Source organism: Onthophagus taurus, chromosome 5 (genome assembly GCF_036711975.1).
Source record: "Onthophagus taurus isolate NC chromosome 5, IU_Otau_3.0, whole genome shotgun sequence".
NCBI lineage: Eukaryota > Metazoa > Arthropoda > Insecta > Coleoptera > Scarabaeidae > Onthophagus > Onthophagus taurus.
In genome coordinates, this window is record NC_091970.1 from 11,597,920 (window position 1) to 11,616,646 (window position 18,727).

General features: G+C 34.0%; 1 protein-coding gene across 1 annotated transcript in view; it reads left to right on the top strand.

Moving 5' to 3' along the window:
- The first annotated feature begins 14,150 nt into the window (after positions 1-14,150).
- LOC111419931 (Dis3 like 3'-5' exoribonuclease 2) overlaps positions 14,151-18,727 on the top strand; it is a 41,700-nt gene continuing 37,123 nt past the window's right edge. The window contains exon 1 of the mRNA XM_071195789.1: positions 14,151-15,133. Within this exon, the coding sequence (XP_071051890.1) occupies positions 14,279-15,133 (855 nt within the window). The 5' untranslated portion in view covers positions 14,151-14,278. The remainder of the gene's footprint in view (positions 15,134-18,727) is intronic.

Below are 18,727 nucleotides of genomic sequence, written 5' to 3' on the forward strand. Positions count from 1 at the left end.
TCAGTTCTAAAATGAGAGCAAGCGTTGCGGGCATTGCGTCTACCAAACAACAACATAACCGATTTTAAGGGATTCAATCTTAAGTTGTGACTGGCAGCCATTTTGGTAAACCGAGCAACATCACCCGCAATCCTAAGTTGGGCCACAGGAGCATCATCCTGTCTGAAAGAATAATATATCTGAGAATCATCGGCATAAAAATGAGCTTTAGAATATTTGAGACAATTTTGGAGACCAGAAGTATAAATGCTAAATAAGAGCGGACCCAATACAGAACCTTGTGGTACACCGGCACTTAATCCACGGGCAGCCGAGACGATCATGCCACAGGAAACGACCTGTCTTCGATCAGAAAGAAAATTCAATATTAAGGCAGCAGCATTAGTACAAAACCCAATGTACTTTAGAATAGAATCCAAAACTGTATAATTCACCGTATCAAATGCTTTCGAAAAGTCGAAAAGAATTAAAGCCGTAACCATGTCATCATCAGCTGCCCGCAGTATATCATCAGTTATATGCATCAATGCTGTACCACATCCACGATTTTTACGAAACCCAGACTGTGTCGTCGGCAAAACACTGCAACCCTCAACAAAAAATCTCATCTGAAAGGCCATGATTTTTTCCAAAATCTTAGACAAAACAGGCAAAATGCTAATCGGCCTAAGGTCACCACACGAAGTAGGATTGGCTATCTTAGGCAGTGGGATCACTTTAGCAGTTTTCCAAGCGTCTGGAAAAACTGAGTTGGCTAAACAGTAGTTTATAATATGTGTTACAAAAGGTAGAATATGGGGACAGCAAAGATGCAACATTAAGGAGGAAACACCATCAAAACCAACCGAGCCTGATTTTAACTTCAAAAGTAGTGAACCGACAATGTATTCATCTACCGTTTCAAATAGGAAATTATTAGTAGGATTTAATTTAGAATTATTATAGAAGTCAACAACATCCTGATCAACAACCCCTCCCAATTCAGAAGATCTAGCGAAATAATCATTTATCTCATCTGCATTACCTAAACTCCCGGGCAATGGTTGGCCCCCTCTGTCTGGCGACACCCCAATCACGAAGGACCCGCCATAGCTTAGCAGAACTACGCTGAGCCACCACCGAACCAAAGTATGCCTCTTTCTCTCTTCTTATCGCTCCTTCCACGTACCGCCTCAAATCTTTGTAACTATACAGATCATTAATATTCTTAGAGTGCTTATATTTAGAGTAAGCCCTATCCCTCAAACACATCATTTGTTTTAACTGCGGCGTAAGCCAAGGACTACGTCTTTTAGAAAATCGTCTATTCCTTAGTGGAGCATAATTATCGAAAATTGAAATAATAAGATTATTAAAAAAATTAACTTTGATATTAACGTCATCCAGTTCATAAATTAAAGAGAACGGCAACGACTCCAGTTCAGCAGTAAAATCAACAAGATTGATAGAATTAAAATCCCGGTAAGCCCTAAAAACTGGTTCAGTAACAATAGGTGCGACTGTCAAGCTACATCTAATCAATTCATGATCAGTTAGACCATGCAAACTGTCCAGTGAAGTAAACGCAAAATCGACACAAGAAGAAACAACAACATCTATCAAGGTTTCCGAAGAAGAAGTAATACGAGTAGGCTCGTTCACCAGTTGCAACAACCCATATGCGTCCAGAAGATTCAAAAATTTAGTAGTGTATGTATTCTGAGAATTAAGCAAGTTAATATTTATATCACCTACAACAAATAATTCATCGCATTGAGGAATTACCAACCCCAGTGTCGCCTCAAAAGCGTCAAGGAAACTATTGATATTCTCCCTAGGTGGTCTATATATAACCCCAATATTATATTTATTTTTATTAAAACATAATGTTATCCACGTCTGCTCCAAGTAGCAGTAACATTCGACAGTAAGAGATTTACTTTTAAATTTATTTTTAACATACACACCAACACCTCCGCCCCGCACACCACTTCTTGACCAATGGTAGAAAGAATAATTAAACAATTGACACGCATCCACCGCAGATGGCGCTATTAACAACATAAATATAGTGGTAAAAGAAGATTTTTAAGCAATCTGCTATACAAGGTGCCCATTATGTATGGAATATTGTATATATCTCGGTAAATGTTGACTTTATAAAAAAACATTTTATACAAAAGTTGTTTAATATTTTATTTGCCATAATAAGACTTCATTCCATTGTATTTAATTCAGAAAACAAATGAGTAACGAATAAGGCCGCGTTTATATTGGCGAGCGATTAGCGGTGAGCGATGAACGTTGAGCGTTATAACGATGAAGTGTGTATATTAAGCAGAGTCGTAGCACAGCTTATTTAGTATCAGTACCATGGTAAACATGCTACCGAAGTCAGTGCGTTTGCTGTGGTTATTAGAAAATCCCATTTTATTTAGAAAGATTATATTAAGGAAGCGGAAGAAAAGAATTGGAGTGCATTACCTAAACAGAACACGTTTGACAAACGGTGAATTTCACCAACTGTACTATGATCTACGAAGAGATCCGTCTAAATTTTTCGAATTTTTACGCATGTCTATTGACACTTTCGATTATATTTTGATACGAATTAAGGACAGGCTTCGGAAGAAAGTAACTAATTTTAAGAGACCCATATCTCCAGTAGAAAGGCTTTTTTTAACATTAAGGTAGGTACACAAAAATAGTGACAAGTACACTAATATTTATTGCATAAAATTAGATGTATAGAGTAATTCTGCAGACCCAGAATCTTCTATTGTTATATTTTCACGGGTCAAGCCGAAACATGCTATAATTTTCGTCACATTGACTAATTGGTTGATATTGAATACCTTTTCCCACTGTTAAATTTTCGCCAGAGTTTGTATGTAATCTAGGCTGGGATCGTACTTGATCGAAGTTTTCATTTCCGTAAAGTTGAAGATTTGTGTAATTTTCTTAACGTTGAATAGACTGCATAGTGTTTTGTTTGCGTCGCACGGCCTCGGTGATAACTTCTTGTATTTTTGCTCGCACTTCCAATTTTTCTAAACAGTCCATGTCCGTAAAATAGGGCAGCAGACTCATTAAAAAATGATAATCGGGGTTACCTGTCATATCAACATCTTTCTTAAATTCCTGCTCTAATAAATCTAGTTTCTTTTGCTCTAATTCCAAGTAATGTCTGTCGATTTCGTTTTGTGCAGGTCTTTTCTTATTACGACATGTTGGTGTTGCGACTGTCTTTCTTTGCGTTGTACAAGATGAAGGACGTGAAGAGCTAGTTGATGGTGATGAAGGTTCATGTTGTATGGTATCTGACTCTTCATTATTAACGTTTTCTGCAGTTTGTTCTTCATCCTCACTATCGGTGTTCTCGGGTTCCTTCGAGAGGTTGCCAGTTGTTGTACTTGGAAGCATGCTATCTTTTACAAATAGCATCATATCAAAAAATGGCCATTTTGACTTATAATTGTCATTTTCTGAGCCGGAGCGTTCTTCGTTTTTCGGAATTTTATGCAGTTCACCCGAAATTTATCTTTTAAATTTTTCCACTTCCCCTTCGCAGCTTGTCCTGGAAAGAATTTGTATTTAATTAGTTGTTATGATATTTCAGGTTCTTGTCTACAGGACTCTCATTCCGAAATTTAGCAACAACTCTGAGAATGGAAGTTTGTACCGTTAGCAAAATTGTTCATGAAACATGTGAAATAATATGGAATGAATTTGTTGACGAATTCATGCCAGTTCCTAGTCAAGAGCAATTACAAACTGTAGCAGAAGGATACTACAGACGTTGGAAGTTTCCAAATTGCGTAGGGTCAATTGACGATAAGCACTGCCAAATAAAATGCCCACCAGGAAGTGGTTCTCGCTATTTTAATTATCTGAAGTATTTCTCTGTGGTCTTACAAGCAGTAGCTGATGCTGACAAAAAATTTATCACAATCGAGGTTGGCGCCAGAGGAAAGCAAAGTGATGGCGGAATATTTTCATCTTCGCAACTCTTTAATCTACTTGAAAATAAGGTATTTAATATGCCGCCAGACAGAGAACTATTTGGGTACAAACATTAAAGTACCTCATGTTTTAATTGGTGACGAGGCATATCCGTTGAAGACTTATTTGATGAGACCATATCCTCCCAGAAATCTCGATCCCGTCAAAGAAAACTTCAATAATCGCTTGTCAATAGCTAGAAAATGCATTGAATGTGCTTTTGGCATACTACGTGCTAAATGGCGTATCTTGGGCAAGGATATCGAAGTTAGCCCAGAAAAAGCGGCAAATATAGTAAAATGTACGTGTATTTTACATAATATTGTGAGACATCGAGATGGCAATAGTGACTTACATTACTGTCAAGAGGTGGTACATTATTTTCCAGAAAATCAGCGTGAAACAGAATGGCTGACACCTCCTCAAGAAGGACACGGAGGAATCTTTTGCAAATTACTTTGTAGATTTTTGAACGACAAAAAAATATACGTGTATACTTGTACATTTAAGTGTTTTTTGACTAACCTGATAATCCAATACATGTGCCAACATCTCCCCATAACTTTCTTGTTATCTCCGTTTTTTTGTGTTCTGGGTGTTGATCATTCCATAGTACCGGTTTTGTTTGCACTTCCGAAATTAATATTTCACGACTACTATTCGAAAATTTTGCTTTTGACACATTTTTGCGAAAAACTTCAAAACAAATAGTCACATAACCTCAATACGTGCTGCGACCGCTTGTATCTATCGCTCATAATTCAAGTCGTCTTGAATGCAAATGTAACGCACATCCACCGCTTAGCGTTACCGCTCATCGCATTGGTTTAATATACACAGCACTGTTGCATTTGCAGGTACTTGAATTGTTAAATACAACGCTCACCGCTCAACGCTCATCGCTAATCGCTCGCCAATATAAACGCGGCCTAACACTTGAATTTTTTTAAATGGCAATGTACCCTTTCGTTAGGCTCATTTGATAGAGATTACTTTAAGACACGTTTGAAATTCAAATTGAATTGGTTCCATAAAATATTACTAAAACGTCATTACAGCATCGGATGCTGTAAGGAGTCTCATTACAGCACCCGTTTGAGTACTGTAATAGCTTTCATTACCGTCCCGAATTACAAAAATTTGTTTAAAATACTCTCTATTAGATCCCGATTCCCGCATCGCATATCCAAGTACATTATTCTCGGGTACTTGAACAAGTTTGAGCTTGTCTGAATTTGCAGAGTTTACTCAGCGCTCAAACAGGTTTGTGTTTCTTTCACCTTATTAGTTTATTATTTATTGAACAGTTACACGACAACGTTCGACGGACGAGATCTTACTACAAATAAAAGTGAGAGAAGGTTAAAAGTTTGAACGGGGTGGTTTACGTAGCTATTATTATTGTGTGTTGAACGCGGACATTGATTGATTATATTTTAAGGTAAGTAAGAGATTTATCTATTAATAATTATTTATTAAAAGTGAAAATAATATGAATATATGAAAATCTAGTACCTAACTTATAGATGTTTAATGTTTATTTATATGCAAAAAAAAAGTTTTTGGACAGACGTCATACAAAATATATATGTATACTTCAACAATGAGTATCTAAAACAATAACTTAACTAATACAGTTCGGTCATACGGTGGACATTACTTAGGAATTCTTCTACCGAGTAAAAGGCCTCAGATACCAAAAAATGTTTAACACGATTTTTAAAACGCGCGGTGTTCATGTTCTTTATGCAATCCGGTAGTTTGTTATAAAGTTTTGTACCCTGGTAGTCCACACCTTGCTGGGTCACCTTAAGACGGTGGTACGGAACCCTTATAGAGTTTTTTTGTCACGTATTATATTCGTGATGTACGGAGTTTATGTCATAGAGATGTGTATTATTATGTACATGGTTAACACAGGTAAGGATGTACATGCAGGGCACGGTAAGTATATCAATTTTTTTTAAATGTTCTTTACATGATTCTAAATTTTTTAGATTACACAAAGTGCGGATACAACTCTTTTGTAGCTTAAACACCCTGTTGATTCCCGGACCCGAACCCCAAATGGAGATGCCATATGAGGCCACTGCATGAAAACAAGAGAAATATGCTGTTCTTACTACTTCAGGTTCGGTACACTTCACCAATCTTCGCACCATAAAAACTGCACCCGCGAGTCTTCTACAAAGGGCACTCACATGGTCATCCCAGGTGAGACGATTGTTCAACTTCAAGCCAAGAAAGTTCACCACGTTATCGTTTCCTTTCGTGAGAAAGTTAATTTTTTGATTCTTTTTTTCATTGAGGATGAGCTTGTTCGCTCGCAACCAATCAGACGCGTCTTCTAAGACATCGTTAGTTCTCAATTGTGTTTATTCTCTCGTTTTCCCTTTTACTACGAACGACGTATCATCCGCATATAGATACGTTTCTGAGTTTTTTATGTTTCGAGGAAGATCGTTCATATACAGTATAAATAAGATCGGTCCCAGGATTGATCCTTGGGGTACACCGTATCTATTGTTTTTCACATCGGATATTGAACCATTCCAAGCGACATATTGTGTTCTGTTACTCAGATACGATTTCATTAGACTTAGTGTTGATCCCCGTACGCCGTAAAAGGCGAGCTTATCCAGTAATAGATTATGGTCCACCGTATCAAAAGCTTTGGTGAGGTCGCAACAGGTCATTTCCACGCTTTCTCGATTGTCATGAGCTTCCGTGACATCGCGTATCATTCGGGTAACAGCTGTGATCGTCGATCTTCCGGTCCTGTAACCATGTTGGCTATCGTCAAATATTTTATTTTTTTGCAAGTAGCTGATTAGTCGGCGTTTTATTACTTCTTCGAAGATTTTTGAAAACACTGGAAGGAGGGCAATCGGTCTGTAATTTGAGCAATCGTTGTCATCTCCTTTTTTGTAGATTGGAACGATCCTGGCCTGTTTCATCCTTTCGGGAAAAACTCCCTCTTCAATACATTTGTTTAAAACCATACAAAGCGGTTCAGAGATTTCATTCGCAACTTTCTTTACAACAGCTGTTGAATGTCCATAGACATCTTCGCTCTTTTTGGTTTTTAAATGATTAATTATATTTGTTATCTCGTCTTTGGTACAGGGATTAAAGTAAAGACTTTTTGAAAAAATTCTTGCTGTATTCTTTACGTAAACGTTGGAACTCGTCGTTGTCGGATTCAAACCTTTTACCAGTTTTTCAACTTCTTCAGCGTAGTAGTTACTAAAGTTTTGTGCAGTTAAATTCGTTCCTACTTCTTTTTGTGCATGATGATAGGATCATTCCTTATTAATAAGCTCCCACATCTTTTTTTGTTTATTATCGGCCGTTAAAATGTTTCTCGTGTAATGTTTTTTCTTTTCGCTCTCTAAGAGATCAAAGTACTTTTGTTTACATTGAGCATATTTGTCATAGGATTCTCTGGACCTAGTTACAGAGGCCAGCCACCCCAAAAGATCTAGTGTGTCCCTTTGATTTCTAGTCTCCTTAGACATATAAATTGTTTTAAATTTAGTATTCCGTTTTTTCTTATAGGCAAACGGGAAACAATCATCGAAGACTGCACAGAATATATTATGAAAAACATCATACAACTCACCTGCGTTCTCGGATTTTTGGAGAGGCTGCCAATCCACTGTGGAAAGAGCGATTTTAAAAAAGTGAGTGTTCTCATCGTTATAAATTCTTTTTTTAATTTTTTGTGTTTTTTCCTTTTTTAGATCTTTGTTGGTTATCATCAGTATTTGTCCGTAGTGGTCACCGATGTGAAGCTGCATCGTGGTGTTTCTTAGACAATTGTTATTTAGGTTACAAAATATATTATCAATACAACTACTAGTTTTTCTATTCACTCTAGAGGGTGAGTCAAACGTTTGTTGCAGTCCAAATTCCCTCATCAATTCTAATAGGTCGGCTTTATTGACACTTTCATGCAGAAAATTGATATTGAAGTCTCCTGATACTATAAGTTTATAGTTTGGATAATTTTCATCAATGTGAGTTAGGATCTCGTTTAAGGCACTTAGATAGGTATTTATGTCGCCGTCAGGAGACCTATAGATGGACAGGATTATCATCTTCCTGCCTGTTAATTCAACTGCTGACGCCTCAATGTGCTGTTTAATACTTTTATCTTTAACATACCTCAATTCCTTGTATTTTATACCGGTTCTCAGCAGAATATCCACGCCCCCGCCTCTTTTGCGTGTTCTACAGTACAGTGAAGCCCATTTATGAGTATTTGTGGCGATAACCTTTTCTGCGTGTAACCAGTGCTCGGTGACACACGCTACATCTACTTTGTGCTCATTTAACACTGTTTCAAACGCATCAATTTTATTATTTAATGATTGAGTATTCATTTTCATGACTACTAACCAGTATTTATTGGTTCTTTCGTTGCCCTGGAAAAAAACGAAAGGGTTTGACTACTACACCTTTCGGCCAAAGATCGTGTTTTGTAAGATCGTCAAGTAGGTGACAGTCAAAACCTACTTTAAAGGACTTTGCCAGACTTTCGTTTCCGTTGCCTTTCGGAATTTCGTCAATTATAACAGATTCAAGTGGAACTCCCCATATTTATAGCAAATTAAATTGCATTTTTGCGTTTCATTCATCTAACTTTTTTCATGATTCTCATCTAGTGAATGTTTCTTTTCATTCCTAATGGAATTCGTTATTAGTCTGATATTTTGGTAATATTTTAATATTGCATTTCTTTACTTATTTTGACAGGACTATTAAGATTTCAAGCGATCCAGAACCAGATCCTTTCCATAATTAATCAGGAAGTGATGAAGACTATGTCCCTAGGACTAAAAAGCCATCCAAAGTATCAACCAAAATATCACACTATTTTAAAAATATTCAGCCATCGACTTCTAAGGACACTGAAAGCATGCATTTCAATGTTTCCGATGTAGAAATAGTTGCTAGCCCCACTACTGCATCTACATCCACATCTTTATCAACTACAACTGTAGTAAGTAAAATTGAAAAGTGCAAGAACACCTCAATGCTGGATGGAACATTTTTCCTGGTTGAAACGTGTGATAAGAATTCGCATGCCGAAGCTCTGTGCCAGTTATGTCTTACTTCAAAAAAGATTATCTAAGATTGTTCGATGGAATAAACGTTAATGTTCCCCGAAGAAAAGCTGCAATGAGACTTATTAATGAGATGTATAATTCTTATATAAAGAATCTGAATATAAAGAATGTTTTGTTCCACCAAAACAAGAAGTTTCATGGCTGTTAAACCTCAGTTAACAGTTCTGTTAGTAATCAATGTGATGATGAAGAGAAGAAAACCAGATGAAACTGCAATAAGAGATTTTATATATCGTATTGGGATTGTTACAATGAGGTAGTTAATGACATACCTGATATAAATAAAGTTGTTTTCAATGAAAAAAGTCCTATTGGGGTTGAACTTGATTATTATCTGCAGTGTCCAACACCAAAAGAGATACTAATTCCTATGAATGGTGGAGTACTAAGTAATAGGTTTTTAATATCCGGTCAAAGCCGGATATTTGGTTACTATCCGGTATCTGGTCGGATTTAAAAAAATGGCCGGGTAGGCCGGATATCCGTTCCACCACTACTACATACCTGAAGACTTGCGAATTTTTTTTCTCGATGAGCGATATCAGGAGTTGAATCAAAATATTTATTTCGTTGATTAGTTGATTTCAAAGTGTGGATGCTAGAAGATGAATAAATTCATTTTGAATTTGTGGTGATAGGTACGAGACAGTTTTCGGCGTTTGCATGACATTTTTGAGATGATTTGCTAGTAATGAATCAAGCTGCCCCTGGATAAGCGAAATGTAGAAGCTAGAAACTACCCAAACATTCGTTCTCATAGTTAACCCAATTTATTGTGAACTCTATAGTGAACTAGTGCTTGTATTATGTATGTACCTGGGTCTGATCTTATGAAGCTGTCTTCCTACCTGCAGATGTCTTTCAGCTATTGTCTCGTCCCCTTCGACATTTTACCCCCAGGTATTTTCATTATCTGTAAAGTAAAATTTTCATATTTTCGTATCTACCTCGATATTGACGTATCAAAGAGCAAAAGTGCAAGAGAGCAATACTGTTAACAATAAAATTTGCAACAATTTTTGTTACACCAGATTTCTTATAACATGCTCCGATTCCCAAGTGTTACCTTTAATACCTTGAAAGAGCAACAAATTCATAAAATTTTCATATTTTCGTATCTATCTCGATATTGACGTATATAAGAGCAAAAGTGCAAGAGAGCAATATTACTAACAATAAAATTTGCAACAATTTTTGTTATAAAAGATTTCTTATAGAATGCTCCGATTCCCAAGTGTTACTTTTAATAACTTGAAAAAGCAACAAATTCATAAAATTTTCATATTTTCGTATCTACCTCGATATTGATGTATGTAAGTGCAAAAGTGTAAGAGAGCAATATTCTTAACAATAAAATTTACAACAATTTTTGTTATAGAAGTTTCCTTGTAGCAAGCTCTGATTCTCAAGTGTTACCTTTAATAACTAAGAGCAACAAATTCATCAAATTTTCATATTTTCGTATCTATCTCGATATTGACGTATCTAAGAGCAAAAGTGCAAGAGAGCAATATTGTTAACAATAAAATTTGCAACAATTTTTGTTATAAAAGTTTTCTTATAGCAAGCTCCGATTCTCAAGTGTTACCTTTAATAACTTGAAAAAGCAGAAAATTCATATAATTTTCGTATCTATCTCGATATTGACGTATCTAAGAGCAAAAATGCAAGAGAGCAATATTATTAACAATAAAAATTGCAAGAATTTCTGTTATAAAAGTTTTCTTATAGCAAGCTCCGATTTTAAAGTGTTACCTTTAATAACTTGAAAAAGCAACAAATTCATCAAATTTTCATATTTTCGTATCTATCTCGATATTGACGTATCTAAGAGCAAAAGTGCAAGAGAGCAATACTGTTAACAATAAAATTTGCAACAATTTTTGTTATAAAAGTTTTTTTTATACCAAGCTCCGATTCTCAAGTATTACCTTTAATAACATGAAAAAGCAACAAATTCATAAAATTTTCATATTTTCGTATCTATCTCGATATTGACGTATCTAAGAGCAAAAGTGCAAGAGAGCAATATTGTTAACAATAAAATTTGCAACAATTTTTGTTATAAAAGTTTTCTTATAGCAAGCTCCTATTCTCAAGTGTTATCTTTAATAACTTGAAAGAGCAACATATTCATAAAATTTTCATATTTTCGTATCTATCTCGATATTGACGTATCTAAGAGCAAAAGTGCAAGAGAGCAATACTGTTAACAATAAAATTTGCAACAATTTTTGTTATAAAAGTTTTTTTTATACCAAGCTCCGATTCTCAAGTATTACCTTTAATAACATGAAAAAGCAACAAATTCATAAAATTTTCATATTTTCGTATCTATCTCGATATTGACGTATCTAAGAGCAAAAGTGCAAGAGAGCAATATTGTTAACAATAAAATTTGCAACAATTTTTGTTATAAAAGTTTTCTTATAGCAAGCTCCTATTCTCAAGTGTTATCTTTAATAACTTGAAAGAGCAACATATTCATAAAATTTTCATATTTTCGTATCTATCTCGATATTGACGTATCTAAGAGCAAAAGTGCAAGAGAGCAATACTGTTAACAATAAAATTTGCAACAATTTTTGTTATAAAAGTTTTTTTTATACCAAGCTCCGATTCTCAAGTATTACCTTTAATAACATGAAAAAGCAACAAATTCATAAAATTTTCATATTTTCGTATCTATCTCGATATTGACGTATCTAAGAGCAAAAGTGCAAGAGAGCAATATTGTTAACAATAAAATTTGCAACAATTTTTGTTATAAAAGTTTTCTTATAGCAAGCTCCTATTCTCAAGTGTTATCTTTAATAACTTGAAAGAGCAACATATTCATAAAATTTTCATATTTTCGTATCTATCTCGATATTGACGTATCTAAGAGCAAAAGTGCAAGAGAGTAATATTGTTAACAATAAAATTTGTAACAATTTTTGTTATAAAAGTTATCTTATAGCAAGCTTCCATTCTCAAGTGTTACCTTTAATAACTTGAAAGACTACAAATTCATAAAATTTTCATATTTTCGTATCTATCTCGATATTGACGTATCTAAGAGCAAAAGTGCAAGAGAGCAATACTGTTAACAATAAAATTTGCAACAATTTTTGTTATAAAAGTTTTTTTTATACCAAGCTCCGATTCTCAAGTATTACCTTTAATAACATGAAAAAGCAACAAATTCATAAAATTTTCATATTTTCGTATCTATCTCGATATTGACGTATCTAAGAGCAAAAGTGCAAGAGAGCAATATTGTTAACAATAAAATTTGCAACAATTTTTGTTATAAAAGTTTTCTTATAGCAAGCTCCTATTCTCAAGTGTTATCTTTAATAACTTGAAAGAGCAACATATTCATAAAATTTTCATATTTTCGTATCTATCTCGATATTGACGTATCTAAGAGCAAAAGTGCAAGAGAGCAATATTGTTTATAATAAAATTTTCAATAATTTTTGTTATAAAAGTTTTTTTATATCAAGCTCCGATTCCCAAGTGTTACCTTTAATAACTTGAAAAAGCAACAAATTCATCAAATTTTCATATTTTCGTATCTATCTCGATATTGACGCATGTAAAAGCAAAAGTGCAAAAGAGCAATATTGTTAACAATAAAATTTGCAACAATTTTTGTTATAAAAGTTTTCTTATAGCAAGCTCCTATTCTCAAGTGTTATCTTTAATAACTTGAAAGAGCAACATATTCATAAAATTTTCATATTTTCGTATCTATCTCGATATTGACGTATCTAAGAGCAAAAGTGCAAGAGAGTAATATTGTTAACAATAAAATTTGTAACAATTTTTGTTATAAAAGTTATCTTATAGCAAGCTTCCATTCTCAAGTGTTACCTTTAATAACTTGAAAGACTACAAATTCATAAAATTTTCATATTTTCGTATCTATCTCGATATTGACGTATCTAAGAGCAAAAGTGCAAGAGAGCAATATTGTTAACAATAAAATTTGCAACAATTTTTGTTATAAAAGTTTCCTTATAACAAGCTCCGATTCTCAAGTGTTACCTTTAATAACTTGAAAGAGCAACAAATTCATACAATTTTCATATTTTCGTATCTATCTCGATATTGACGTATCTAAGAGCAAAAGTGCAAGAGAGCAATATTGTTAACAATAAAATTTGCAACAATTTTTGTTATAAAAGTTTCCTTATAACAAGCTCCGATTCTCAAGTGTTACCTTTAATAACTTGAAAGAGCAACAAATTCATACAATTTTCATATTTTCGTATTTATCTCGATATTGACGTATCTACGAGCAAAAGTGCAAGAGAGCAATATTGTTAACAATAAAATTTGCAACAATTTTTGTTATAAAAATTTTCTTATAGCATTCACCGATTCCCAAGTGTTACCTTTAATAACTTAAAAGAGCAACAAATTCATAACATTTTTGTATCTATCTCAATATTGACGTATCTAAGAGCAAAAGTGCAAGAGAGCAATATTGTTTTGTAAATATATATATATTTTTACCATTGATTCTACCAATATTTGGTCGGCATAGGGTGGCAACGCTGATTGTGGTGTACCGAGGGGCTCAACAAGATGGCTCTGTGAGTTCAATACTCCTAAATGAAGCAAGTAAGGATCTCTATGGGGTGGGCTAGAAAAGTTAAATAACAGTGGTTGTAGAATTCAAGAATTTGTACGTCGTCTAATTTTATTGTAAGAGTTGACGTTTCAAACTTGGCAAGAATGATCTTGGAAATTATGATTTGATCAAGGTTTATTTCGCTCATTTCCCCGTTTAAAATATTTTATTTCATATTTATGTGTAATTAATAATATTAATATTTATTATTTTTGACATAAACAATTTATTGTTGATAAAACAACTTTATCAGCGATACCATTCAAAAATTACTTAAAACCCTAAAACATTTTTTTATAATTTTATTGATAAATATTATCGTTATTGCTAATTAAATTTATCTTTGAAACAATGAAAAACAAAGAAATTTGTAATAACTATAAATAAATTTACTTTTAAACGATAAACTTGAAGTTAGTTCCATTTTGACGTTTCATCACTGACGTTTAGTTGATGTAACCTCAAAATAAATAATAATATTTACTTTTGTGTTTCATAATTAATTAATTGTGTAATAAAAAGAGTTATAAATTAAATAAAAGCCATGGAAATGAATTCGATTTTAAAAATGAGCCACACCCAAGAGTTGTTAAACGGTTTCGTTGATTTATACGTTTCAACTCCAGAAGAAAATTTGAGGTTATCTTTGCAAGAAGAATTTCAATATATCGAAGAAATAATCGATATAAACTCCGAAAAACCAACGAAAAAGGTAAAAAAACGTATCAGAAAGCGTAAAAGAAAAAAGAAAACCAAAAATGAAACGTTTTTATTTCAATTTGGAACCACCTCGAAATCAATTGGAGGACTTTTTTATCGTAAACGTGACAATATTGACGGAAATTGTCAACACGTCAATGAGTATTTTTATGAAAATGGACCACACATTTTTAAAACTAATCACCATCATCAACGAAAACAAATTGATATGAATAGTAAGTCTTCAGATGAATCTTCCGATATCATTAATGAGACGCTTGATGGTAAAAATGATTCGATCATAATTGAAGAAAGTAATATACGTAATAAAAATGAAAATTTACAGTCAATAAAATCAAAAAACATTAAAAAAAATCAAAATAAAATGAAAACGAACGTCTCCAAAGAGGAAGAAGTAAAAAAGAAGAACAAAAATTATTTGGATTATTTAAATAAAGAGGATGTTGATGAAGGTTTAAAGTTGGGAGTATTAATTAAAGGGCCAATTCGGATTAATCAAAAAAATCATCACAAAGCTTATGTCTCACATTCTGATAAGACATGTAGGGATTATGTTTTGGATACGAAATTAGATAGGAATCGTGCTTTGGAAGGAGATGTGGTTGTAATTCGTGTTAAACCGGAAAAGGAATGGGAAGATGATCAACCAAGTGCAGAGGTTGTTTATATTTATGAAAAAGTAAGTTTTATTTAATTAATAATTTAATTTAACAGCAATGTAAATGTTAATCCCATTAATAATGTAATGTTATCATTATAAAGATAAAGATTTTTTTGACTTTGTGATATCACAATTGAACAAATAAATATGAGTCAAATTTAAATTACTAAATTTGCAATAAATAATACCTTGTGTATACAGGATGTTTCAGGTTTTTTAGCAGGACTTTAACAGTCAATAGATCTTTTAAAATGAACACAAAAATTTTGTATAAACATAGGTCGACAAACGCTTTGTTTTGAAGATACAGGTGTTCAAATTAAATTTTTAAATTGATTTTTATTTAATATTACACATGTACAGGGTGGTTCAAATTCGATATCCGAATAGGCGAACTTGGAAACTATAAGAGTTAGAAAAAAAGTAGCTTACATGTCATGGTCTTGATTTTCGAGAAACTGCTAATGCCAAAAACCTCAAAGCGCTATCGTCTTTTGTTTTTCCCTTAGAGGCCAAAATTGAAAATATCATAAAACCAGCAAGTGCAATTATCTTGGTTATTATTATAGGTGGAGTATTATAACTAATACATTTGGACACTTTTTAACAGAGAATTTAATGACGTAGTCAAAAAAAATTTTTCGGTTTTCGATTTTGAGATATTTTGACAATTTTCGTTTTTTTAAATGGAAACAACCACTGATTATTCGCTTATTAAATTCGTTATTTTTTTCTGATTACAAAAATATAGAGTTTAACAGGTCTATTTCTTATTGTTTTAGAATAAAGCTAAAAATAAACTTTTTTTTAGTGTCGTCAAAGAAATTAAATTTACAGTTTCCTGTAAATTATAATTAAAAACTATTCTACCAACAATTGATGTAAAATTTACTTTATTTTCTAATATGTAACATTCTAACATGTTAAAGTTTTCGTAATTTTCGTAATCCATCTTAAAAAAACAGGATTTTTAATTTGACACTTTAGAAAATTTTTGATATATGAGGGCATTTTTTGATATATTATATTTTTGATATGAGTCATTTAATAATAATATTAAATATTAATAAAAAAAAGTGAAATAATGCACTCTATTCCAACTTTTGTGTAAAACAATAGTTATTTGTATTATAAGTAAAGAAAGTATACTTTTTTCTTTACGAAACGCGATGAGTAAAGAAGTTACTTTTCTTTAAGAATAATACATGAAGTTTTTTCGATGTGGCTGAAGTTAGATTCACTCGCCAGACACAGATTCGAATATTTACAGTCGATCAAACAAGTAGTGGTGCTAAAATTTTATTTCAAATATGAACTTTTCTCACCACTTGGGAGCGTTTCACTCTAAAATCACGCTAAGTACTTAAGTTGAACCCTCTAGTACCCCCGTATCTAGAGATGGGGATGCTGGAGGAGGGTTTAATTTCTGATAATTTTGTAGAGTAACTTTACGATTTTACGAAAAACTTTACGAAAAAAAACTTTTTTACCATTTTAAAAATTTTGGATTGGGCATTTGTGTGTCCTGGATCAAAAAAATATATTAAGCGGTTAGGTACACTTAAAACAATTAAAGTCCAATGCGAAAAATTAATATTATAAGGAATTAATATGTATCTGTACTTATTGAAGCATTCCGAATAAATTTGTAGCTTCAGAGAGGTATTGTTTGAAAACATAAACTGTGTTGAGGCTGTGTCAACATAATATACATCAGCAAAATTTTGCAAATATGCAAACACGAAGGCATCAATACAGGAATCTGATAGCCACCTATCAGCAGTGTCTTCTTTGCTCTCCCTGCATCCTCATCTCTAGATTCGGGGGTTCTGATCGTGCACGGGTGTTTTAGAGGGTTCGACTTAATTATTTAGCGTGGTTGCAAAGTGAAGCACTCCACGGGGGATGAGAAAAAAAATCCTAAAGTTACCCTACAAAATTAACAAAAATTAAATCCTCACCCTGCATCCCCATCTCTAAATTCGGGGGTTTTGATCGTGCACGGGGGTTCTAGAGGGTTCGACTTAATTATTTAACGTGGTTGCAAAGTGAAGCACACCACGGGGGATGAGAAAAAAATTGTAAAGTTACCCTACAAAATTAATGAAAATTAAACCCTCACCCTGCATCCCCATCTCTAAATTCGGGGGTTTTGATCTTGCACGGGGGTTCTAGAGGGTTCGGCTTAATTATTTAGCGTGGTTGCAAAGTGAAGCACCCCCCGGGGGATGAGAAAAAAATCCTAAAGTTACTCAACAAAATTAACAAAAATTAAACCCTCACCCTGCATCCCCATCTCTAAATTCGGGGGTTCTGATCGTGCACGGGGGTTCTAGAGGGTTCGACTTAATTATTTAGCGTGGTTGCAAAGTGAAGCACTCCACTTGGGATGAGAAAAAAAATCTTAAAGTTACCCTACAAAATTAACAAAAATTAAACCATCACCCTGCATCCCCATCTCTAAATTCGGGGGTTCTGATCGTGCACGGGGGTTCTAGAGGGTTCGACTTAATTATTTAGCATGGTTGCAAAGTGAAGCACTCCGCGGGGATGAGAAAAAAATTGTAAAGTTACCCTACAAAATTAATGAAAATTAAACCCTCACCCTGCATCTCCATCTCTAAATTCGGGGGTTTTGATCTTGCACGGGTGTTCTAGAGGGTTCGGCTTAATTATTTAGCGTGGTTGCAAAGTGAAGCACTCCACGGGGGATGAGAAAAAAAATCCTAAAGTTACCCTACAAAATTAACAAAAATTAAACCCTCACCCTGCATCTCCATCTCTAAATTCGGGGGTTTTGATCTTGCACGGGGGTTCTAGAGGGTTCGGCTTAATTATTTAGCGTGGTTGCAAAGTGAAGCACCCCACGGGGGATGAGAAAAAAAATCCTAAAGTTACCCTACAAAATTAACAAAAATTAAACCCTCACCCTGCATCCCCATCTCTAAATTCGGGGGTTCTGATCGTGCACGGGGGTTCTAGAGGGTTCGACTTAATTATTTAGCATGGTTGCAAAGTGAAGCACTCCGCGGGGGATGAGAAAAAAATTGTAAAGTTACCCTACAAAATTAATGAAAATTAAACCCTCACCCTGCATCCCCATCTCTAAATTCGGGGGTTTTGATCTTGCACGGGGGTTCTAGAGGGTTCGGCTTAATTATTTAGCGTGGTTGCAAAGTGAAGCACTCCACGGGGGATGAGAAAAAAAATCCTAAAGTTACCCTACAAAATTAACAAAAATTAAATCCTCACCCTGCATCCCCATCTCTAGATTCGGGGGTTCTGATCCTGCATGGGGATTTTAGAGGGTTCGACTTAATTATTTAACGTGGTTGCAAAGTGAAGCACACCACGGGGGATGAGAAAAAAATCCTAAAGTTACTCAACAAAATTAACAAAAATTAAACCCTCACCCTGCATCCCCATCTCTAAATTCGGGGGTTCTGATCGTGCACGGGGGTTCTAGAGGGTTCGACTTAATTATTTAGCATGGTTGCAAAGTGAAGCACTGCGCGGGGGATGAGAAAAAAATTGTAAAGTTACCCTACAAAATTAATGAAAATTAAACCCTCACCCTGCATGCCCATCTCCAAATTCGGGGGTTTTGATCTT